The following is a 24,670-nucleotide window of genomic DNA, read 5'->3' on the forward strand; positions in this document are numbered from 1 at the left end:
TGGCCATCATGCAGCATGAAAAGAAAATAAAGCAGAAAAGGTGCATTAACACTTGTATTTAATTGCAAAAAGTAAAAACTTTTGGTTTTCTCTTCTTACATACAAATCTCATTTATTTACACACTTTACAGGCTTTCCCCAAGTATTTACAAAGTTTGCAATATATTAAATTATGACTGTCCATAAAATTCTGCATTAAGTGCATATTTACATTCTTTTCTTTTTTTCATCCACCACTGGATTTATAGTGTTCAGCACTGAAACAGTCTTTATGCATATAGAGCAGAATATATATGCATATATAGCCTGACTTCCCAGCACCCCTGAGCCTTTAGGAGATGCCTCCCTTCCCCCCCCAGAGAAAATGTTCAAAATAAATCACCTGTCACTTTGTTTGAGTCTCCAAAGCAAAGAGGGAAGTCCCAGCATCTCCCTTGGTTTAACTCAGCAGGACAGTAAATCTGTCCTTTACAAGGAGGAGTTTCCTGAAGAGGGGAATATACAGAGTTCCACATAGCAAATTTACAAAGAGGAGGAAGTTTGGTTTGCAGGCAGCAAAAACTCTTTGTGCACCCCCCACTGAAATGGCCTCAGAGTCCCTTGGGGCTGAATCCATGAGCCTGGGATTGGGCAAATCCTGGAAATTCACTCCTCAGAGCAGTTGGGAACACAGGAGGGTTTAAAGGCAAGAGGATCATCTTTGAGGTGTTGGAATTTTTGGAGCACATCTCTCCAATGAGGAGATATTCTCCTGCTCATCACCTCCTCCTGCTCGGGGTGTTCCCATGCTGGGAGCCAGGAGGGAAGGGAGGTGCTTTGATCCAGCCCAGCCAGAGCATTCCAGCAGGAGAACTCAGCAGGAGAAGCTAAAGAAAGGTTCCAGGATCCCAGGAAATTCAACCCTAGAAAGCTCTCCAAGGGTGTTTCCAAAGGAGCTCGAGGCTGGGATCTGGAGAGTCTCCTTGGGGGAATTCATGAATGTGATGCCAGTGGGGAAAAAAAAACAAAACAGCAAAAAGAATGGAAGGAAAAAAAATGCTAAAAATTAAAAACAAAACAACAAAAACCATACCACAGAAACTGGCAGCTTGGCTCCTGTAGGGAATGCTAATTTCCTGGTACTGAAGTAAATAATAATACTTCTTTCTCCTCCTTTCAGTTACCCTGAGTTCAGGACTGATTGGGAGCAATGGTTAATGAGCTCTGCTTTTGGAAACCAGCTTTAAACCAGGATCCTCCTGCCCAGCTGAGCCTGGCAGCCCATTTTTCCAGCCTGACAAGGAAAGAAATGACCTCCTGTGCCTCTCTGTCCCCTGGGCTCTGGGGTAGCACCCATTTCTGCACCTCACTGCTGTGGTTTCAGAGCAGCTTTGCAGCTTCTGGGCTGGTGGGTGAGCAGGAGTCCATCCCTCAGCTGACAGACAAAAGGTTCTGAAGCACACAAAGAGATTTTCAAAAGCTGGGATGTGTACATGGATGGTGAGTGGGGGATTGTCCAAAGCATCATCTTGGCTTAGGGATACACAAGTGCTGAAGTGAACCTGGAGGTGAAGGAGATCATGGTGGGACACATCCTCTGCCACTCATCCCATCACATCCATCACCAGGATATAGCCACATTTCCCCCCAGTTCAGCCTCAGCAGATCACCAGGAGCCACCAGGCTCTCTAGGGAAGCCCCATCCTCCTGTACTTGTTCCAAGGGCTCCGTGAGCCCTGGATGAGGAACACAACCCAGGGCTCACGTGCAGCTATTTGGCTGAGGTGTCACCACCTCCCTTTGGCCATCCTAATTTTGTCACTTTGGCCTCACCTCTGAGTTTTCCATCCCAGTTCCTCACCCAGGGTGTGATGCAGAAGGTGTCAGCACTACTTCTCTGGCAGCAGAAGACAGAAGCTGCTCCAGAAGCCGTGCTACAGACTGGGGCTCAGCCCTCATCAGCAGCCTGGGCCAAAATTGGCTCTTTATCAGCAGGAGAATTGCCCTCCTGTTTTAGTTTAGCAGCTAATTCCTTACAGCTTTTGGGAAGAGGAAGAGAAAATATACTAGAAGTATAAAAACAAATGATGTAAACTCCAAAGGGAGCAAGGCTGGGACATATGCAAGGTATTGCCTGGACACGGTGCTGGAAACTTATGCAGAGACCATAAAGTGCACTTGGAAAGCTGCTCTGCAAACAGTCCAGATTCACCATCTTCTGTCCAACCAGCTGCAACTCTTTGTGGAGGAGAGAAGCAATACATGAGAACTTTTGCTAAAGAAGCACAAACCTACTCTAGAGCCCCTGTTCTTCCCCCCCTCCCCCCAGATCTAACCAGGTAAATAGATCCATTTTCTCAGCTTCTTCCCAAAGGAGTCAGTGAGCCACAGTGGCTCAGGGAACACAGGTATTTCAGACAGACACTTGAGAATTGTCTCCAATTTCTTTACAAGTTACATTCAAGGGCACTTAGAAGCAGCAGCATCACCAGGCTGTGCACCCACAGGCTCAGGGAGAATGGGTCCAGCAGCTTCCCTCCCTGTGCACCTCTCACCAAACCCTTCACAGAAAGGGATCAGGTACAAACCCAGCAACCTTGTCAGCCTTTGAACTGACCTCAGCAGCTGCCCAAGTGTAAACAGCAACAGTCACCAACGAGGCACTAATTCTGCCATCACCAAACTCCCAAATTTCCATTAACTAAGACCCAGGCTTTAAGAAGAGGAAGAGGGGTGGTGTGTGACTCTTGGCATGTACAAGACTGAATGTAGTGTCAGAGTGTAAAACACACCCCAAGCATTCACCATACTAGCAGAAGCCTTATTAATCCAATTCCCTTTAATATTTTGCTACAAATTAAATTAGTCCTTTTCTGTCCTGACAGAGTCATGCTCTCCCCTGTTGGTTCTCCAAGAGCTGGTGTGTGTTGGTCAGGTGTTGAGGGCCAGGCACACAGACTCACATGGGTGCTGGGGTTGCAGGAGAAAAACAAAGATTATGCATAGAAATGTTTGTAATGTCAAGGCCTCAGACTGAATTCTTTGGAGCAGGAACTGTCCCTCTGCTTTATCCTTGGACAGGAGCCAGACGTGGTCATCCCACTTGGCAGCTTTTGTCAGATCTTAACAAGATTAGGATGATGTTTTGCTCTCATTCTCCTGGTCTTGCTCAGAAGCAAAGGCTGGACAGACATTTTTCCAAGCTGTCATTTTTTACGTGTACCGAAAGTATTTACGGAGGAAAAGCTTCTCGCTCCTGAGAACAGAGTTAACTTGCTTGTAACCAAAACCCCTCCCAATTCCATATTAACAAGTGTGAGAGTATGTCCTGAACCCCAGCCCTGGCCTATGAGTTCAGCCTGAGACATCTGTAAACCATCTTCAACAGCAGGACCAGACCCAAAGGATCAGACTTGGAAGGGACGGCAGCATCCGCAGCCTGCGAGCCCTGAAACTGAGCCTCTCTCAGGGCACTGGAGAAAGCAGAGCTCAAGCAACAGGAAGCATGGGAAGGCAACTTGGAAAGGACTCAGGAAAAACCAATGTTCCTTCTGAAGAGAGTTTTGGGTCTGGAAAGAGTTGATGCAAAAAAAAAAAATTAAAATAAAATAAATTAAAATAAAAAATAAAATGCCAGGGGTGAAGAAGCTTCCCAGGTGCTCCCTGAGGTCCCCAGGACCAGGAAAGGGGGCAGCACCTCTCAGAGCATGGAGTTGATGATGTTTGTGCAGCCCTGGTCTTTAGGGTGCACCATGAGAAGGTGAAAAGTTGTACAAAGTTCCTCTGCATCAAGACCCATCTCCATCCAGAACTGCTGCACTCTCACATCTCCATCCAGAACTGCACCACCACTGAAACTTGGATTTTTGTAGGAAAGGAAGTGAGGCAAAAAAAGCACAGATACTGTTTGACTCACTCACATCCTTCAGGTGGAGAACTGCAGAAGAGGGATTACAAGACACAAAGAAGAGGCCTGAACTGATCCTTTTGGTACAGGAATGATGCAGTGGGTGAGGTTCTGCACCTTTCCATGGAGCACAAAGACAAGGTTGGTTTTGTGAGGCACACAGCTGAGGCACACAGCTATGGATGTGGTGGAGAGGTGGGGTGGAGTTTGGACACATCACCAATTTGTTCCCTTTACAAAGCTGGCCTGACAAGACAGGCCCAAAGCTTCCTCCTCAGGAGGAATGTACACAGAAATGTCACACACCCCCTCCACTCCCAAACTCCCCAGGTAGTTTCAGAAGTGCCATAATCCACAAAGGACACAAGGTGAATTTCATCCAGAGAAATCCCTCTGAAAAGCCTTGCTGCAAACCTAGGGCTTACCTGAGGGGATAAGGAAGGTCACAAACAGCTTGAGCTTCTCCCAGAATACATTTGAGGAAAGGCAAAGAATTACCTCGAGGGTCAGGAAAAAACAGTCATTTTAAAACACTGTAAACATGCAGGGTGGCAAAGCTGCCTGCCCCAGGTGCCCCATGAAGAAGATGTTGCTTTGTCTTGGTCATTTCCCACCCCACTGTCCTTACTCAGCAGCTCCATCACAAACCACTGCTGGCTCTGTCCCTTTGGCCATGAAGCTCATCCTCCAGTAATCTGGGCTGGCAAAACCTTTGGAAGATGAAATGGAAATTCTGTATTAGGTAAATTCATGCTTAATGACTGCTGACAAATGATGTGGGTATGCAGAAGCTCTTTGGAAAGACACTGCCCTCAATGTCACGTTGGGTTTGGAACACCCAGCAGAGAGCACTGTGTCTCCTGTAGCTCCTCCTGTTCAGTTTTCAAACTGGTTTTGCTCAGGGCCTGGCAGTGGCTGCTCAGGGATGTGGTGGAATCACCACCCTTGGAGGTGTTCCAAAAACAGGTGAAGGTGGCACTCCAGGACACAGTTTAGTTGGCATGGTGGTGTGGGGTTGATGGTTGGATTTGATGGTCTTAAGAGGTCTTTTCCAACCTTGATGAGTCTAGGATCTCAGGGTATCCCACTGGCTGTGTCTCAGGACACAATCCCAGTTCCAAATCTCCCCTCTACACCAGCAGGGCCACACCAGTCTGGAGATGGGAATGGCACACACCAACTTCTCAGGCATCAGCCAGAAAAGAGCCAGCTGGAAGCAGGACTCACCCAAATCTCCAGCTTCCAGCTCCACCTTGAACATCTCACAGTGTCCTCTGCACTTCTCCAGAGGTACAACAGTCAGGGTGAGCTGTCCACTTCCAACAGCAAAGAGGCTGTGCAAACTGTAGCTCTAGGAGAAGAGGAGAACACTTCAAAAACCTTCCCAGCTTTTCCTGCCTCTGTCTGATCAAACAAGGGGCAAGGTGCTGCCCTGCAGCAAGGAGAGGCAGCACAAACCCCAGTTTTATCTCCTTCCCACCTACCAGCAGATCCTAGGAGGTCAGCTGTATGCTGGGTCCTCCTCTTCCTCATCTGTCCAAGGCAATGCAAGCCCTCCATACCCAAAAATCCCAAAAACCCCCCATGGGCCAGGCTAGAAGCCTGAGGTGTCACTCCCTTCAGTGGAACCTCTCCATAGGAGGTATCTGAGAATGGGTGAGACTGCCAGGAACAGCTCCTAAACTCAGCTCTTCAACCAATTCTGCCCCACTGTGCACAAACAGACAGCCCCCTCCTGACAGGCAAGGAGAGAGAGGCTCTGGGATGAATTTCTCACCTTATTCCCCAAATCTGGGTGTCGGATGAGGAAGCAGCTCTCCAGGGAAACTGTCTTGGGGAAGGAGAGCAAAGATGAAGTGGGGAAAAATTCCTGCAGAATCCGAGTTTTATTCACAGATTTGTTCCTAAACAAAACAAAAGCAACCCACATTAAAGGAATAGCACACAGTGACAGTGCTTTGCATTCAAAGGCTGCTTTTTAAAGATTAAAATTCTTAACACATATTTATACTTCTTTAAAAGTGTGACAGGCTCACCCCTAGGAGCAAAATTTGACCTCTCAGGTTCTAAACTTGTGCTGCTTCACAGTTCCCTCTCAGTACCTGCAGCAGGACCACGTAAACAGGAAACAGATCCCAATGGATGCCTCAACTTCATTTCCCTCTGTCCTTAAAATGATCTGAGTCATTAATTGGACCCACTCATTATACCAGAGGTGGCACTGCCTGCAACCATAACTGAAACCTCATGGCAAGGCAGGGGGAATCCAAATCCAACTCTCCAAGCCAGGGAATGCAACTGGAAAAGGCAGCATGGGGCTTGTTATTGCTACATTTCTGCCTAATGGTTTGAGATGATGAATACTTCTCTGCTCCTGCTCATTTATCCACCAGTGCTGTGGTGAAATCCAGCAAGATCCCACCCAGGCATCAGCCAGCCAAAGCACAGAGTCCACCATGCCCTTCTCCAGACCTGCTTGGACACTGCCCCTTGGCTTGTCCAAAGGTGCCAAGGTGCCTGCTCCACACCAGGATGCACCTTCCCACATTGCCAAAAAGTCTCAAGTTGCACCAGGGAAGGTTTAGATTGGATCCTAAAAGAAACTTCTTCTCTGAAAGGGTCATTAAACACAGGCTGCTCAGGGAGGTGGTTGAATCCTCATCCCTGGAGGTGTTGAAAAGCCATGGAGATGTGGGGCTGAGGGACCTGGTTTAACACCAGGCTCAGTAGAATTGGGTTGGTAGAGTTGGTTCATGGCTGCACACAATGATCTGAAAGGTCTTTCCCAACCAGAACAAGTCTGTGATTCTCTTACTCCTGACTCTTCCCCACGTGAACAGACCTGGCTAACACATTGGGCTGCTCTGCAATCTTAGGAAGCTCTGAGCTGTTCAGGTATCTTACAGCCATGCTAAAGGCTTTAGGACAGTTAGCAGAGGACAAGGATTAGGGTTGACCACTGCTCCTCCATGAGACCAGACACAAATTGCAGGATCTCTGTGTTTTCTGAACTTCTAAAGTGTTTTGACACCTCTTCTCTTGATGAGCCATTTCCACTGAGCAGACCAAGGTGACTGGAGATGCAAACCAATTGCCTCAGGTGACCAAACCACAGCCCAGATGCTTAACATGTGGTCTGATGGCAGCCATGGGGATATTTTTGTCTTTTAAGAGGAGCAATAGGTGAAGTCCCAGCCACAACACCCCATTTCTAGAGCAGAAGTCTTCTCCTTGGATGAAATCAGTGCCAGCAGGCAGGCAGGAGACTCCAATCCACTCCTGCTGCCCTTCCCTCCAGTTCAAGTGAAGCTTTGCCAGCTCCTGGTAGTTTATATCAGCAAAGAGCCTGAGAAAGGATGTACACATCTATCACATGTTTTGTCTTTGACTCACCAGGGAAAGAAAAATGGGCAGCTCCACAATTCAGCTGAATTTTCTTCTATTATAACCTCTGCTAGGTCTGGGTCCTGGGACTGAAAATGCTTCAGTTCTTCATAGGAAAGATGCTGCCCTGTCTTAAATGACACAAAACAAAAGATGAAAGCTGTGCACTTGAGGTTCTCCCCCTCTCCTGTTTCCACCCCCTACAGAACATCACAGAATTACAGCTATCTAGATTGCTAAGTTTGCAGCCACAATGCTAATTAGTCAAAGAATAACTTGCTAAAGATGCAGTGAGCCTCTCACCCCCTGACATCTTTAAAGAACTAAATATCTTGGATATTTATTCTACCTCAGGCATATATTCTACCTCAATCAGCAGCTTGTGCTTGAAAATAATGAGCAGGGCTCTTTGGTTGGTGCTGTTCAAGAGTTTGGATTAATCACCCAGCCTTACAAATCCTTGCATTACCTTGATCAGGAAAGGCTGAGACCTCTGGAGCTTTTCTGATAGTTCTCCAAAGTCTGTCACCATCTGAAGGCTTTTCACAGCAGAACAGACTGTGCAGTTTGCAGGAAGTGTAGAAGTGTTCTGTCTGCAACCTGCTGCCCACCAGTCCTGGCATTCTTGGGAGGAAAAAAAGACAAACACATTTAATAAGACCAAAAATTAAGCTGAAAGGAGACAGACTCGAGGATAAACTCATTATCCCTAACATTTCATGTTTAGATTTCTTAAACCTACCAATGGCTGCAAGTTACTAAAAAAAAAACCAAGCTTCACCAGGGCAGGGAACTCATCACAGAACATTTCCAGCCCTGGCTGAAGATTCTGGATGGCCCAGGGTTGTCAGAAATGGGAGTACTTTATGGAAATTCCACTTCTGTGTACATGTGAGGCACACAGACTAAGTCACCCCTTTGTTATACACCACTAAATACAGTGCAATTAAACTGAAACAAGTCTGCAAGCAAAAGGAATCCCAACAAGTCACCAAGGAGATACCCAGAAGACAAAAAGAACCCCAAACACATTCAGATTGAAAAGATTAACTCTGCTGTTGTTAGCACTGATGCCACAAACACCTTCAGGCATTCCTGAAATCACAACCTCTGTGCTAATTAAGAGCAAAGTTTGTTCCCTCTCTGATGTGCAGAAGATGCTGGGGAATGGGGGATTTCACCCAGAAGTGCTGCTGCTCTTTTCATTCATCCCATGCATTGACTTGAAGATGAAATGGGGAAAAAAGTCCCAGCATGAGAAAGCCCTGGCCCACTGCTCTACCCATTCTGAATTCCAGAAATTGCTGTTGCACCACAATCAGCTGAACCAGCCCAGAATGAACACTGCACATGTTCACAGCTTCAGAAATTCAATTTTTACAGGAAACCATTGCTTAACCCCTATATCCTACACCTCTTTCCTCCTACTGAACAGCCTCCCACCACAAAAAAGCAAACATTAACAGCAGAGACTTGAATGAACAGGACAAGAAACAGTAATGCTGAACCCCCCCCCTGCATTTCTCTACTCTCAGGTCCAGAGGAGCAGCCACCACCACACTAAGAGGACACAGCTCCAGCTTCATGGCAGTGACACCCCTGGTTCTGCAGCCTTCATCCTGTTGGAGATGTTTAACTCAGGCAGTGGCACTAAACCCACCCAAAAACACTGATCTGCCAGGGTGGGTGAGGGAAAACCCAAAGCTCAGGACACACCTCACACAGAACCTCCAGAAATCTGTCCTGACCCACCCTGTCTGGTACCAGCACAGCTCCTGTCCTGAACATTCCTGAAGGAATGTTTCACCCACTTGGGAAATGGAGGGGATGGGAAAGGGGAGAAGAAAGAGAAACCTCTCTGGAAAAGTCGGGAAATAAGGATGCACAGGAGCTTTTTAGGGGGAAAACCCCCTGGATGCAGCCTGCCTGTCACTGTCACTGTGGTTTCCAGCCCCACTCCTGCACATGTAACTGATGAGCAGCACTGAACAGGAAACTTGATTTATTTTTCCCTCTGACATCTGCAACAGACAATGAGGAACATTACAGAGGATTTAGGTTCATTAGCACATAACAAGGGGCTCAGTTTGCTTTTTTCCCCCTCCCTAAATATCTCCAGTCAACTCCCAAATGCTGCATTTCCCACCCTACTGCTGGGATCTGAACTGAAAGAGACCAGGATATAATTCCTGGTCTTTCTGGAAGACTCATCTACACTGCTTTTAGGGAAAGGGAGGAAAAAGGCAAAACAAAGTGTAAAACCCTTATTGCCAGGGTAAAACCCCAGTCCCATGAGAAACTGCTCCAAAGTACTTTCCCTCCCTGCTCGTAAAGGAAAAAAGGAAATCTTTGTTCCCTTTGCCTGCAGAAAGCTTCGATTTTACGACAACAACAAAAACCTCAACTCACAAACCCCAGCTGGTCAGTGACAGGAAACAAAAGGCTGAGAGACCTCACCAGGAGGAGAACAAGAGGACATTGCTTATGGTCTCTCCTCATCCAGGGAGCAGCAGTGCTGGGATTTCTCTCCAGGCAAAACTTTGAAACCTCATCCCAGAACATTAAACCTCAAGTCATCCCAAAATCTTCTCTGGGGGCAGCACCCCATGCAAAAGGCTGCTAATCAGCTTGACAGTCTAGAGCTTGATTCCTCTTTTCAGCTGAGCTATTTGCATTCTCAATTGCTGGATTCAGGTTATTTCTTTTCCCCATGAATAACCCAAGCGGAGCAGGGTGGGGGAGATGCATTTCAAACCCTGCAAAGTGGGGTTGGGGGGGGAGTTTTGTTTGCTCTTTTTTTTTTTTTTTTTTTTTTTTTGTAATTAATCTTTTAGATTTATTGTTGAGGGTGTTAAGTCTGTGCAGCAGCACACGTGTGACTGGCATGACAAGTACAGGCAGGGAGAAGAGAGGAAGGGAGGGAGAAGAAGCCATGTGCAGAGGAGTGGGTATGGACACTGGGGGCCAGAGTTTGTTTTCCCAAGGATGCTCATTCTCTTCTCTCCATTCCCCTCCCTGCATTCCTTTTACATTATCACCCTGCCCAGACACCCTGGGGGATTATTTTGGTGGAAGTGGAGCGTGCTGTCTGTGCTTACACACACACACACACACACTGAGACTGAGCAGAAAGATGTGCTCCTCATCCCAGCACAACCCTGCTGGGTCCCAATCCCTCACCCCCAAACAAACACCAAAGCACCAGGGGTGTGTGGCCATCCCCGAGGAGTCTGGGCACAGGAAAGCAGCTGCAGCCCTGACACAAACCCAGGACTCAGCCTCTCCTCCAGGCTTTCTCCCCCCTCTTTGAGGAGCAGCTTGGAGTTTCTGAAGCAGAACCCCAGCTCTACCCACAGAACAGCTCTCTTGAACAAGGAAATTTGCTATGAAGGTTTTATTGAGACAGATTTCAGGTATCCTACTCCAAAAAAAGAAGATGGACATTACTTTCAGCTCCCCTGTTAAATCAGGGGCTGTGATTTCAGTCCCTGGAAGCAGAGTTTCACTCAGGTGTTGAGATAAATGAATCCTGGAGCAGGAGATTCCTTTCACCACTGATGTTTTGTTATCCTTGTATTACTTCCACTGAGAAACAAAACTAGAATTTAGTGACCACTGAGAGCAACCCCCAAATACATACTTCTCCCTTACTGAACAGAGCCATGGTCTAGGATGTCATTTTGTTCTTCTATAATTTTTTTTTCTTGTCTCCTCCTGTGTCAGGTAACTCCAAGCAGAGCCAGAGGCTGGGGACTTGCAGCTGCTAACACAGTGCAGACAAAGAGATAACAACTTGCCTTAAAACCCATCTGTGATTAATGGCAGGAGGAGTTTATGACTCTACTTTCCACTATGCAGAAAAATAATTTTCAATTTACAACCAATTTAAAATGAGCACCCCGCCCTTCTTGCCCATTTTCACAGAGGATCTCCCAAGTTTTTTGGCTGTCCCCAGAATTACAGAGGGGTGTGTGTGTGTCTGTGTGTCTGTGTGTCTGTGTGCACAGCCCCAGAGATGCTTGGGTGGGGACCAGCAGATTGGAAGCAGAGAGGTTTCTGACAAGACCTGGCCCTGCTCCTGCCCATTGCAATGAAACAATAAAACTTCTGGCAATTTGCCCACAGAGATCTGAGAGCAGGATCTCAGCTCCAGCCCTGAGACTCTTTAGGGACCATATGGAAAGCGAAATCTCAGCCTGCCCCTGCAGCAGGTTCACAGGGAAGCCCTGCAGCAGGAGGACCTTTTGCTCCAGCAAAGACACCTGGAGCCAAGGGCTGCTCCAGACCCTAATGAAGTGTTGAAAACCTTCAACCTCCTCCCTGTCGAGCTGGAGGTGTGAGGCAGCTTCCCAAGGCTGCAAGGAAAAAGGTTCCAGCAGGCAGGGGAGAGCTGGGTCTGCAGAGGGAAGTCTGGGCCAGGAGAAGGGGGAGTCCCCCAGGACTTCCCAGTTCCACCCCCTCCAGCTCTTCTGTCCTCCCAGTTTGTTGCTATCCCCCATGGTAATCAGCAGCAAGCTCCCCAGAGGGCTGCCTGACACACTAAGCAGCTCCACAATCTGCAAAAGTTGGTTCCAAAGCTCTGGTTCCTCCATGGAGGACACAGCTCCCCATTCCTCCCAGTTCCCTCACCAGGGACCAGGGCTGGGAGTAGTCAGGCAGCTTCAGGATGCTCAGGATGGACTCAAGGCTCTCCAGGAAGACTGCCCTCTGCACTGAATACTCACAAAATGTTTCTCTGTCCTTTTTAATAGGTCCATTGTACAAACCCTGGCTGCAAATGCACATTTACATTCACTACACTTCTGGACTGTCCCTCACAGGATCCAAGATCCCACCAGGAACTAGAAAAATCCTTTTGATCAGGGTAGGGGAGCAGGTGAACCTCCAAAAGCATGACCAGTTCAAAGGTAAGGCCAGGATAGGGATGGACCCGACCCAGTGACTCCTTTATGGCAGTTCTGAGAGCCACAACCTTGTTCCCACCTGCTCCATCCCACAAGGAGAAGATGCTGATCTCCACTTCTACACTGTCTCCCCACAGCTGCACATCTGTCAAAGTCAGGGGAGTTTTCAAGGTGGATCTCAAGAGATCTTTGAAAGGAAGAGACAAAGATCTCAGCCCATCCTCTGCTCTCTGTGAGCACTTTCATGTGATGTGACACATCAGTGTCCCTCAGCAAAGGGACCCCCCCATAGATGTGCATCCCAAAGCCTGGGGGATTCTTAGCTCCTCCATTCTTTTTTCTAGCAAAAGCCCAGCCACAAACTGGTTTTTATGGCTGACATCAGGCAGAGCTTTTTAAGCTTTTTAATCCCACCTGAAAGATCCCCAGTGACAAAAGGGTCACAAGAACCTCAGTGCTCTCCTGTCCAATTGCCACCACCACAGAAGGGCTGCAGCTCTCCAGTTGGAAATACCTCCTTTCCAGATGCTGGCTTTTCCAGTGCTATTTTCCACTAATTAAAAGACAGGGATTAGCAAGGTCCAGTCCTTAACCTTCAAGTTGCAGCTCATAATCCACTGTTACTGCTTTGACAGCCAAAGAGACAGCAGGTTGCTCCTGAGATGTGACAAGCCACTTGCCACATCAGGATCACTGATACAGATTTTATACTCCTCAAGCAAACAGCTTGGAAGTTGCCATGTCCAGCAGGACATACTATATCCTTAGAGTCAGATAAATCCAGCATTTTAAACACTCAAAGCAATCCAGACAGCAGCTCAGGATCACAATCCATGCCATGGGTAAACCTCAGCATTCTTACTTTACAGATGTAGAAATCAGAAGCTCTGTACTTAACTCTGTGGCACAGTTTAAAGGAGACATTCAGAGCACTTGGTTGCAACAGAAATGTTTCCCAAGCTCCATCTTGCTGAAAATTTTCACTAAAATGAATTTGATCATTTATATTGTCATGTCAAAGGTTGATCTGATGGTTCTTGAGTCAGTCAGGGAGGAATCATAAGGAATTCTTATTAATTACAAGGTGGAAGTCCTGCTTGAGGAATGCATCACAGTGAGGATGTAAATAAGTACTTGCCTTGCAGTCTGGTTCATGGCATGTTTAGGAACAGCTAACAAGCAGATAACACCTAATAAACCCATCCAAAAAACCCTTATTTTTGTTCTGAGTGAAAAGTCAACATCTCTAGGAATTACTCCTTCATTTCACTAATGGGTAAAGGCTGGTCACACAACCCTGGGGTGATTAGTCAACCTCTAGCAGAACATGAAAACCATTTTGATCCAAGCAGACATTGTGAAATCCAGTCTGCTCAGCCTAGCCCAACAGGAACTCACAGTCCACTGGGGCAAAAAAAGGATTATTTCCAGGAGAAATCTGAACCTTTCAATCCAGACAACTGAAGGCAGGGACCAAGCTGTCAGGAATGCCTCCAAAGTCCTCTCCAGCCTGCACCCCTGGTTGTGAGAGAGCTTGTGCTGCAACCTGGCCCAGAGGAACTGAACACTTGGGAAACAAATCCCTCCCAGCTGCTGCCACTTGCCCCATGCAAGTCTGCAAAAGGTGGGATGTGACTGGGTCACAGTCACAAGCAGGGCCCTGCAAATGCAACCTAAATGCAGGCCACGTGTGGAACACTCACCAGGGATGCAAATCCAAAGCAAGAATTCATTTGCTCTGCAAATGGGGAAACAAATTCTGGAGGAGTCAAAATAGAGAAGCAAAAGGAAGAGTTTTTCACCTTCCGGATGACCACAGTGGTTTGGGGTTAGTTTGCTGTCAGCAAATCCAAATAAACAGTTTCCTGGCTGAACAGAGGCCAAAGTAAAGCAGTATATGAGAGCAGCTTGGCACCACTCAGCACTGCAAAGTCAGCCTTTATGTTTTGGTTTGGTTTTTTCTCTTTAAATTTCCCTTTGAACCAGCCAACACAGGTGTCTGTTGGTCACTCTCAGGTTATATTAGAAAAGGTTTATTTACACACACATCACCCACAAAAAGATCAGATAAACTTGCAGCTGCCCAGGGATGGGAGGGAGCCACATCCCACTCCCATGCACCTCCAAATCCTCCATCCCCCTGAAAGGGTGTCAGGAGACTCTGCAGGAACACAAGAGCAAAGCAGCTTCATTTTGCTTAGGAAAAAAAAAAGAAACACAAACCCAACAGTGAGATCCATTGCAAGAGGCTGAAGGCAGCAAGAAGTTAGAAATCAGCCCCTGCTTTGCCTCCCAAGCAGCTTTGTTGTGCAGCCCTTGAATTCAGAGGGGGCCCCCTGTGTTCCCTGGGCTCATGTGGGGCTGAACACAGCAGTGGGGGCTGCAAAACCCACAGGGAGAAGCTGGCTGGGTACCTGGGTGCTGAGTCCACACTGAGCTCAGGAAGCAGGCAGGAGGTGCAGGGTGCTCCCTTCCTGCACAGAGCTGTGCCAAGCAGAAACAAACCTCAGGGCTGAGAGGGGAGAGCAGGGGGGTGAGAAGTGGAGAGAAATCTGGCTGTGGTGGCTGCCTGCAAGGGGTTAAGATCAGAAGGAAAGCAGGAGCTGGCTGGTAGCCAAGGCAAGCCTCCAGGCAAGCTGAAGGTGGGCAGCCAAGGGGCTGCTGTCCTCTCCCTGTCACCCACTGCTGTGACCCATCCCCACAACTGGGACATGACAGTGACAGCCCAGTTATGGGGTGTTGCTTAAACACAGCTCCTCCAGCAGGGTTCCTTTCTCTAAAATAAATTAAGTATGAAACCCATAAACAAAGTTTTTTGGGGTTTTTTTGGTTTTTTTTTTTTAGCCCTTCTGGTCTATGCAACAAGGAGTGTTTAACACAAGGAGTTTACTCTGAGCTGGGGTCCCTTTTCTGACACTGAGCTATTGGGGTGCTCACATCTGGTTTCAGGGGTGCTGAGCAGCTTCTGATCTGCTTGACTTTGACCCAGTGTGGATGGGCAGGAGCAGATCTCATTATTGATTTGGATTTTTCTCAAGGTCATTAAAAACTCCTGCTCTCAGTACAGCCTGCAAACTGAGCCCATTCACCACTGACCAACCTGGCTCTGCTGAGGTTTGGGTTTTGGGGTTTTTTTTTGACTGAACTTACCATGAGCAGATGTAAAAAGTTAATGTAAGAGCAACATCATGCTCTGCTTATCATGTCAGTGCTGTGGCCAGGGGACAGTTATCATCCAGCTGGCAACACGACATCAAAATTTGTATTTAGATATAAATCTTTTTAAATACAAAGCTCTAAGGATGTCATGCAGTTGAGAAGGGAAGAACCACTGATAAACAAGCAGAGTGACCACCACTGAGGTTTTAAGACTTCTGTTAAAGACAGAAAAACCTTTGTTATTTAGCTCCTATAACTATGGGCTTTGAGACCTCATTATATTTCCCCCTAATGCCTGCAGGGGGGAAGTGTTTGTACCCCTAAAATGAAGAAATGTAACCTAGAAGGAGTGACTTGTCCATCCCAGCCTGCCAGAGGAGAACAATAAATCCAGGTTCAACAGGTTCCTCCTTGGAACCTCACTACAAAACCTTCAGTTAACCTAAAATCCATGTTCCTTACAACAGGTAGAGCCCAAAGGTCTGTAAACCCCCTGAGGGCTCCCTGATATTTTGGTGTATTCAGCCAAAAGCTGCAGGCTGGGATGGTGAGAGGAATTCCCCCAGCCTGGAGCAGGGAGCCTGACCCAGCTCCAGGGCTTTCACAAGCTCTGTGTAAACACCAGGTCAGGAAGAGCAAATGCAAACCCTATTTCCCCAGAACTTTTCCCCAACTGAAGGGACAGCTGAAAAAGAGGCACAGATGCCAAACCCAAGGTTCTAAGAGTCAGCTCTGAAGGAACAAAGGGTGAGAACACCACTTTTAATTTGGGAATTGATCTGGGGGAGAAAGCAGGCAAGCAACAGAGCAGAGGGACAGGCAAAAGGAAATTTATTTTGGACCTCATCCTACAAACTCAACTCAAGAGAGAGCTTTGTGGACACTGCTCCTCACCTCAGCTGCTCACAGGTCCACCCACGGCCACTGCCAGACAGGCAGCCCTTGTCACCCACTGCATGGCTCCTGGGCTGGAAGGGATGAGGATGAAGATGAGGGTGAAGAGAGGTCACCCTGAGCTGGAGGAGAGGGGAGCAGTGTCCTGTCCTCTGTTCCTCCCCCTAAAGCCTCACCAGCACTCTCCTTCTCAGGGGAAACCAGGCATCCAAGCTCCTCTTGTTCTGCAACACAAACCTGGCTGCTCAGCCCACATCTCCCAGGGGTTCAGGCTCCAACCTGCAACCCCAGCAACAGGAAAGCTGCCCCAAGCCCACTACTCCCTGAGAAGGCTCAGGGGGGACAGCACAGCCCCAAACCACAGCCCCACGCAGGCAACCTGCTCCTGCCTGCCCAGGGAGCCAACTTGGACCACCCAGCCTGGCCAGGGATGAGCTTTGTCCTCACCATCATGGGCTGTGTGGCCAGGGGACATCTGCCAGCACTGCTGGTGGGCCACAGCAGCCTCCAAACTGCTAACAGGTGGCTTTCAACAAGAACAGCCTGAGCTGGATTTGAACTGCTGCCTGAGCACAGAATGCTCCAAGTTCTATCCTCAGCCCCCTCAAAAAAACAACAAAAAAATATTATTCATATACCAGGAAAAAGGAAGCAGAGCCTGTACCTTGTGTCCCTTGCTTAGTGTTCTGCTCTGCCTTCTTGCATAGTGCAAGGATGCACTGGGGAATGCTACACTTGCTTGCAAGGCCTCCTGACCTTGAGCTCTAATGCCCAAACAGGAGGGGAAGAGGCAGCTTTACCCCTTCCCTTCAGCAGCCAACGAGGCCAAAACTCAGGGCAAAGCATTGCCTCCTGCACCAGGCAGGGCTGAGGAAGACCATGAAGTCCTGCACCACCAAACTCTCTCTTCCAGATCCCTGCTGAATGGCTTCACCACAGTCCAGCCAGCTGTGAAGCTGACAGCAGTGTTGGTGGGACAGACAGACACTGGGACAGGCAGACACTGGGACAGGCAGAACATGAGGGATACCCAGAGGAACCCACCCAGAGGTTCAGCCTGGGTGCTACACTCTCTCATTCAATTAGCCAGGGTCTGATCCAGTTCCTTTTGCTGGATCAACTTTATCCCAGCCATCCCTAACAAATCTGTTCATTGGGATGTGCTGTGGTTTCCACCACAACTATTGGAAAAAGAAGAGTGGGAACTGCCTCATCCCCTCTGTAACTTCCCTCCTTTCCCTAGAGCTGACTTGTTGCCCACCCTGTTGCTCATCACTTCCAAAGATTTCCAGGACTCACAGAGCCATGAAGGATTTTATATGAATTTAAACAACCTCACATCCTTTCCCTCCATCCATCCTTTGCTTTTCCCCTGCTCCTCTGGATGTTTCCCTTTCTTCTCCCCATTCAGCTGCTTTTCCCATCAGCAGCCCAGATTTGCTCCTTCTCTTACTGATCCTCAGGATTTCAGGCAGTCCATCTCCTATCAACCTTTTGCTGTCCCAAGGAAAACCCCCTGGGCTCTCACCATCCAAGGAGACCCTGCAGCAGCTGAAGGAACCACAGAATGACCTTGGTTGGAAAAGACCTTCAAGATCATTGAGTTCAACCATTAAAGAAGAATCCATCAACTTCCTGAACAAAAATCTCACTAAACAGACCCAAGTTACCATTGGCTTCCTTCTCCATGCAAAGGGGGGAGCAGACACTCATATCCAGGCCAAAATGCAGCTGATAAGCTGTTTTATGCCATCTTTTTGCCTCTCTTTTTCCATCCTCTGAGAGATCCTCATGTTGAAGGAAGGAGCCAAACAATGGGGATACCCCATCCCACCCCAAACCAACAGAAATCCCACGTGTCAGAGGAAGAAAGGGAGACACAAAGGGAAAGCAGGGCTGGCATTTCAGGGTGGCCTTTTTAGCTCTGGCAGAAAGGTCAGAACCAGACCCAGAACCAAACTCCAAGCTGCCCAAGCTAAATATAAACCCACTCAGGGTTTGGCTACAGGAGTCTGTTGGTACAGGGAGCTGACAGATGAGCAACACTGTGCCACATCCCTGCTCAAAATAATTCCCAGCTTTATCACTGCTGAGAGTCTTTGTATTTTATCAAGGAGGCAGAGTCCACTGAGTGCTCTGTGTCAGTGGAAATGATTCACTGGGAGTGAGAAATACTCAAACTTTTCCATTTCTATTATGCCAGCCTAGGAAAACCTATTTTTTTCCTCTCCTGTAATGGGACCACCTTGTTAGGGAACCTCTTATCTGGCTTCCTCACACACATCACCCTTCACATTATGCTAATGCTACAAATGCCAGAGCTCGAGCCTGCAGCCCTTTCCCAATCTGCCACTTGGCAAAAATGACTTTTTCTTAAACCCAGGTCACATGCTGAGGTTTCTACACTTTGCTCACAGATACCAGAAACTGGCTGACAAACTGTTTTTACTTGCTTATTCAGAAAAAAAAAAACCCAAACCCACTTAAAAAAAAAGAAATAGTGCCATTTACTCAGCATAGCTATCTAGGTGTGATTCTCAGGAGTAAAAAGATTTAAGGGGAAGAAGAACACTTATGAAAGAAAAAACACCAGAGGTCTTATAAGCAAGGAAAAAAGAACAAAATTATGAAGGTAGAGATAAAACATGCTTCACCCCCAGTGCATGGAAAGGAAAAAGCCCCAGCTAGAATTCAGGATGCTATTTTTAAGTACAGTGGTAGGGAAAGAGTCAGCCACAGTGCCATGCCAGTAGTAGTTGTTATTTGCTGCTCTGGGAGACACTCAGCTGATTTGTGTGGCTGGTATTTAACTTGGTTAACTTATGTTACAGCAGAGAAATCATTTCCTTACTCTCCAGCATGTACTTCTTGGCAATGGGCAGAGAGAGCAGCCGGATGTGACCGATGAGGGAGCCCCAGGCGTGGGCTCTGGAGAGTGGAGCTTCAGGTGGCAGTGGGCTGTAGGGCTGGATCATGAAGTAAACTGTCAGCAAAACCAAGCCCAGGGTGAGCAGGCCCTGTGAGAGAAAAAGAGGTGTGTAATTAATGAGAGGGCAGCCAGCTGGTGTGTCTTCAGACCAGGACACACCTCCTGGCAGGTACCAAAGGGCTGTGGCTGGGTGACCAACACCCAGATTTTTTGCTGTCAGTCCCCATTCAGTTGTTTTTGATAAAACTGAGTGACAGCTCTGCAGAGAGCTGTCCAAAGGGTGAAGCCAAACCCAAGCCACACAGCTCTGTTCTTCTCCTTTGGCATTACAAATAATCCAGCACCAGAGCCAGGAGGATTATCTGCAGATAGTTCCGATTCCTCCCACCTAACCAAACAAAAGGTTGCACTTCTGCCAGGCCTCTTACACAAGGTTTTTCAAGGCTTTTTGCAAACAGCTGTCAAGCCTCAAAACACTTTGGCAGAGTTGGCACCAGCTCCTTCCTCCATCCCAGGATCCCAAATAAGCCTTGAAGAGATGACACGAAGGCATTTCTCCCCCTGGGCAAAGCCAATCTGAATCAACAACTAAAACAAGAACAGAAGCTGACAGTTCAAACTTCCAGGTTCCTGTTCTCCTGCCTTGTTTTACAGCTTTTTAAAGGATGGGAGGAAGAAAGCTTGGGCTTTTTTGTAAGTAGAAAGCATTGTGATGGTTTTGTAAAGATGACACTAAAATATTTCTGAATATTATGTCAGCAGGAAGTTTTTCCTCCTTGTAGCAAACACCTCCCACCTACCTAACAACATCATCCTTTGCCCCACTTGAAAACTTCTCATGGTGTCTTTTAGTTAAGGGTCTCAAAACATTTTTCCAGCATCATGGCAACAACTTTATAGGAGAACAAGACCAGGTAGAAGCTTGTGACAAGACCAGAAACAAAACCTAGGTCGTTATTCATCCCTGGACTGTAAGAAGCTCCTTCTTTCCTCAGGAATCTTTGCCTGAAGAATCAATCCAAGTCTCATTATTAATAATTTAAGGAGGGGAAGGTGCTGACATGTTAAACTTTCAACACATGTGAACAACTTCAAATCTAAGTCAACTGCTTTCCATTTTCAAACCAGCTCGTGGGAGGAAGGAAGGAAGATACACTTTGCAGCTTTTTTAAGTAACAAAATTAAAAACTCATCAAGCAAACACAATGGTAAATGAAAGGAAAAAGGAGAACCCAACCCTCAAGTGGTCTGTGCCTGCATAAAAGTCACCTTACCTTGTAGAGAGCCACCAAGACTGGGTACCGTGGAGGCCCCCTTTGGGGTTCATTCCTTTCCAAGAGCTGCCTGATGAACTTCTCAATGGCTTTTTCTGACATCCCACACTGGTGGCCAGTCTGCCTCACCAGATCAATGGTCTCTGAGAGCTTGTCATAAATGCTGAGCTCACTGGCTGAAAGCTCCATGGCCTCCCAGGAAGAATCCCTGTGGAGAGAAGCAGCAGGTTACCAGCAAACACCCTACAGCAGCCCTACAGCTCAACCCCAGCACATCCAGAGAGATCCCAGGAACCTCACAAGATCCAGGCAAGAAGGAAAACTTGTCTGGAGCAAACCCATCTCCAGCCAAAGGCACAACACTGAGCTGCAGCTCTAACAGTCTCTGCTGCCTCAGTATCTCCTGGGGACTGCAAGAAGCCGTGAAATTTCCTGACAAGAGAAGACCCCGGCTGAGATTATGTAAATGAGCAGAGCTTCCCAGGAATCAATGAAACTGCATTTATTCATCCATTCCAAATGAATCTGTCCCATAAAGGGATTGCTCACCGAGTACAAGAGCCAGCAGCACAAAGCTGATCAGCACACACAGCAGCCAGGCTAAGCCCTCCTGCACTCCGACTTCAGTGGCTTCTTTTAACATCGATTTGTTTTCATGAAACCCTCTGTCAGCAACAGGACCGGGACAGAGAAATGAGCAGGACGTGTGGGGCAAAGTTCAAGAGTTTACGATTTGTTTAAATTTTCGCAACATTATGTCCAGGCCAGCTGATTATTGAGTAATAGAAACCTGAGAGCAGCCTGCTCTGAAGGCAACAAAAAGCTCCTGGGTCCCTCTACAAGTTTGCCTGCAGGTCATTCCCCTGCAAAAAGGGCACATAACCAAAGAGCCCAGCAAGAATCAGAGACAAAAATACCAATTGACAGCAAATTATTTCCCACCATGACATTTCAATGGGGACACTTGGAAGAACACACCTAGGAGCAAGTTAACATGAAGATGCCAAACCCCCAGAAGTGCCACAAAGGCAGAGCCTCCCCATAGCAAGAGCAGGAGATGGACTGGAAAGATGGAAAGCAACTGCAAGAGAAGCAACCAGTGTGGAAAATGAGGCTCAGGAAAAGGACTGCTGAGGAAAAAGCATCCGTAAGGTCTTCCTGATTTGCTTCTGGTTTCTGAGCTGAGAAAACTCTAAACTGGGAGAACCCAAACTCTTTTCTGAAGAGTTTAGCAATGCTTTGTCCTGAGAGCACAGAGCAGGAGCCAACACAGAGAACACCCAAGTGATGTGCCCAGCTCACAGCCAAACATGGACACCAGGCCCCTCTGTCCCCTTTTTTGCCCCAAAAGTACCACCTGGCACCAGGAACCACCTCGTGAGGCTTCACCAAATCCACCACTTTGCTCCACAACCTCTGCTGCTGTTCTCCAAAAGCTCTGTAACTGTTTACAGAGATCTCTGCACACACCTCACAGCATTCTAAAAGCACAAATCCCTTCTGCTCACTCAGGAACAAGCTGACAAGCACTGCATAATGTGTTTCCTAAACTGAGATTTGCTCTGCTCTAACTTGTTCTGGCAGCTCCCACAGGACAAATCAGCCATAAATGCATATATCAAGACATAAGATGCTCTCATTAGGCAACCAAGCTTGAAATTCTATTTGCTTTTAAAGAACTAGCAGCCAGCTCTCTCTATAAACCATGGGCTTCTTCCACAAGAAGAACTCAAGTGATGGAATTTTTTGAAGCTCTTCTTCTGCAAAGCTAAGGTGTAGCTTCAATAAAAACAAAACCCCAAACCAAACACCTTCCAACAGCACTATCAGCTTCAGCTCATCTCCACCACCTCCCCCCCAGGATCAACTTGCAGATTTATTTCTGTGGTCACATGGTGAACCAGATCAGGAAAATTATCCAGCTGAAAAATAATCCCTATTTGTTTGGTCAGCAGCTGCCTAAGCATCCAACCCAGTTAATGTCAGATGTTATAGTAACAGCAGTGTCAAATTCCTAGCCACAGCCTTAGAAACACCAAAAGAGCAAAATGCCAAATTAAAACCTAACCCCAAGCACACAATGAGAACATGCTGCACTACATTGCCAGGTTAATTAGCTCCTGGCCCTCTTCTACTGACATTCCTTGCATTCCATGCAAATATTTGTCCCAGATCTTACCACCTGAGCTGCTCCAAAGCAGGTCTGATCAATAATAACTCATTATGGATTGTAAACTCTCCAAGGCAGGGACCTTTCCTTACTGTCTGTAAAGCACCTGGCACGCACTTGGGCTCTATAAAAACAATATATTGCTTTACTAGCTCTTCCCTTTATGTAATACCCTGATTCATATAACAAGCAAGAGCCAGCACATCTGCAGGATATTAAATGCCTTTTTTTTTTTTCTCTCAGCTTTTAGGATTACTCTAGTTGCCTTGACACTGCAACTGGTGTGTGCTCAATGGTCTGAAAGGTTATCTTGCTTCCTCTGCCTCCCGCGTGCCACAGCTTTTGCCTGTGAAGCAATCCCATGCCAAACTCCAGCAGATTCAGCCAGCTTGCAAAATCAGCCTGGAACCACTTAAAACACTTTATCCCAACAGAAATGCTGTCACCAACACGGTGACTTCCCCACTTCCCAAACAGAACTCTCCTTCTATGCTGCATCCCTCTCCTCTTCCCCCTTGGTGTTCAAAGGGAAGGTAACCCCTGCATCCCCAGGCAGCTCCCTGAAAAACTCAACACCCAGACACCTCCCCAGCTAGGAAATCAGGAATTAGGCTCCCACCTAACTCTGAGAACAGATGAAGCCCTTAAAACCCATCCTAACCCCCATTATTCCCTTTTCCTCTCGCCACAACACAACCCACAGGTCCATCCATGGCTGCCCTACCCCCAGGCACACACTGGGATGAGTTTTCTCCCTCCCAGCCCAGGCTGTGACACCAAGGATCCCAGTTATGTTTTTTTTAGGAACCTCGGCATTCCAGGAGGAAGGGGCATTTCTCTCCCCACACCTCAGCAGCCCTGGGGCTGAGCCTCAAAGGGTTTTCCCCTCAGTCCTCCCCCTCCAACCTGAGGCGTTCAGAGGAAGCTGAGTGTTTAGAGACAAATCTGATGAGGGAGGCTTTAAAAAAAAAAAAAAAAAAAAAAAAAAAAAAGCCAAAGCCTCGCTCACCTTGCTGGGGAACCTGAAACAGCGAGATAAATAACAATAAAAACACCTCCTCAGCTGCTTTAGGTTTCCCTTGCTGAGGGGGTCAGGTCCCAGCCCTCAGCCTGCACCCCCGGCATCGCCTGCGCTTCCCTCCCAGCAGAGCAGCTCCGGACTGGGCCTTGTTTTGTGGTTGGGTTTTGTTTCTTGGGTTTGTTTTGGGTTTAAAGTCAAGAAATTGAAGCAGAAAACAACAACCCCCGCAGCTGGGCCTTTGGCAGAGGCCCCGCTGAGCCCCCCCCCCTTCCCTTTAATCCCCCATTCCCGGGCTCACGGCAGAGCCCGAATCCCGCCCGGCCCGGTGCCCCGGGACCCCCCCCCCCCCTCCTCCTCCCGTCTCTCCCTTCACCCCCCGCCCCGTCCTCCCCCTCAGCCGCCCCCGGCCTCACCCCGGCACCGCCCGGCGGCTGCCCCGCTCCGCAGAGCCCGGACCGGGCTCCTCCCGCCCGCGATGGAGGCGGAACCGAGGGGCTGGGCCGGGGGCTGGGCCGCCGCTTCCTGCTTCCGCTATGGGCCCGGGAATCACCGAACCGGGACCGGCGGATGGGGAGACCCAGAACGCAGCCCGGTGGTCCCAAGAACCCCCCCCCCCCACAGCAGCCATAACATCCCCCAGGCTTCCCAAGACCCCATCCCGGTGGTCCAAAGACCCCAAAGCACCCAGAGTACCCCCCAGGGTCCCCAAGACCCCATCCTGGTGGTCCCAAGATCCCAGAATACCCAGAACATCCCCCAGTATCCTGAAGACCCCATCCTGGTGGTCCAAAGACCCCAAAATACCCAGAAAAATCCGCCAGGGTCCCCAGGATCCCATCCTGATGGTCCCAAGACCCCAAAGCAGCCAGAACATCCCCCAGTATCCTCAAGACCCCATCTTGGTGGTCCAAAGACCCCAAAGTACCCAGAATACCCCTCAGGGTCCCTAAGACCCCATCCTGGTATTCCAAACACCCCAAAGCATCCAGAACATCCCCCAGTATCCCCAAGATCCCATCCCGGTAGCCCAAAGACCCCAAAGCACCCAG

The 24,670-nt window shown here is 48.1% G+C and overlaps 1 protein-coding gene across 3 annotated transcripts; it reads right to left on the minus strand.

Annotated features, from left to right (window-relative positions):
• Positions 1-41: 41 nt before the first annotated feature.
• C26H6orf89 (chromosome 26 C6orf89 homolog) lies at positions 42-24,112 on the minus strand. Of its 3 annotated transcripts, XR_003988572.1 has the most exons (9): positions 24,035-24,112; positions 20,431-20,638; positions 19,079-19,244; positions 7,740-7,894; positions 7,280-7,401; positions 5,664-5,790; positions 5,114-5,237; positions 4,312-4,596; positions 42-3,548 (listed from the first exon to the last, which is right to left on the minus strand). XR_003988572.1 is itself a non-coding variant. In XM_030465445.1 (8 exons), exons 2-8 carry the CDS (start codon positions 20,617-20,619, stop codon positions 4,511-4,513), a joined length of 969 nt encoding a protein of 322 aa, XP_030321305.1. In that variant the 5' UTR covers positions 20,620-20,638; positions 24,035-24,112; the 3' UTR covers positions 42-4,510. The 3 variants fall into 3 exon arrangements, 2 of the variants coding, with proteins under 2 accessions (XP_030321305.1, XP_030321304.1); XM_030465445.1 differs by having other exon boundaries at positions 42-4,596; XM_030465444.1 differs by lacking the exons at positions 42-3,548; positions 4,312-4,596; positions 24,035-24,112 and adding an exon at positions 20,980-21,102 and having other exon boundaries at positions 4,607-5,237.
• Between the last annotated feature and the right edge of the window lie 558 nt (positions 24,113-24,670).

The sequence above is a fragment of the Calypte anna genome, chromosome 26 (assembly GCF_003957555.1).
Source record: "Calypte anna isolate BGI_N300 chromosome 26, bCalAnn1_v1.p, whole genome shotgun sequence".
Lineage (NCBI taxonomy): Eukaryota > Metazoa > Chordata > Aves > Apodiformes > Trochilidae > Calypte > Calypte anna.

Bases quoted from the DNA above. Each gene is read 5' to 3' on its own strand.
- C26H6orf89 (XM_030465444.1), bottom strand. From the start codon at position 20,619: ATGGAGCTTTCAGCCAGTGAGCTCAGCATTTATGACAAGCTCTCAGAG. The intron at 5,791-7,279 runs GTGAGTCAAAGA...TGTTTTGTTTAG, and splicing joins TGCCCATTTTTCTTTCCCTG to GAACAAATCTGTGAATAAAA. The intron at 5,238-5,663 runs GTGAGAAATTCA...CTCTTCTCCTAG, and splicing joins ACCCAGATTTGGGGAATAAG to AGCTACAGTTTGCACAGCCT.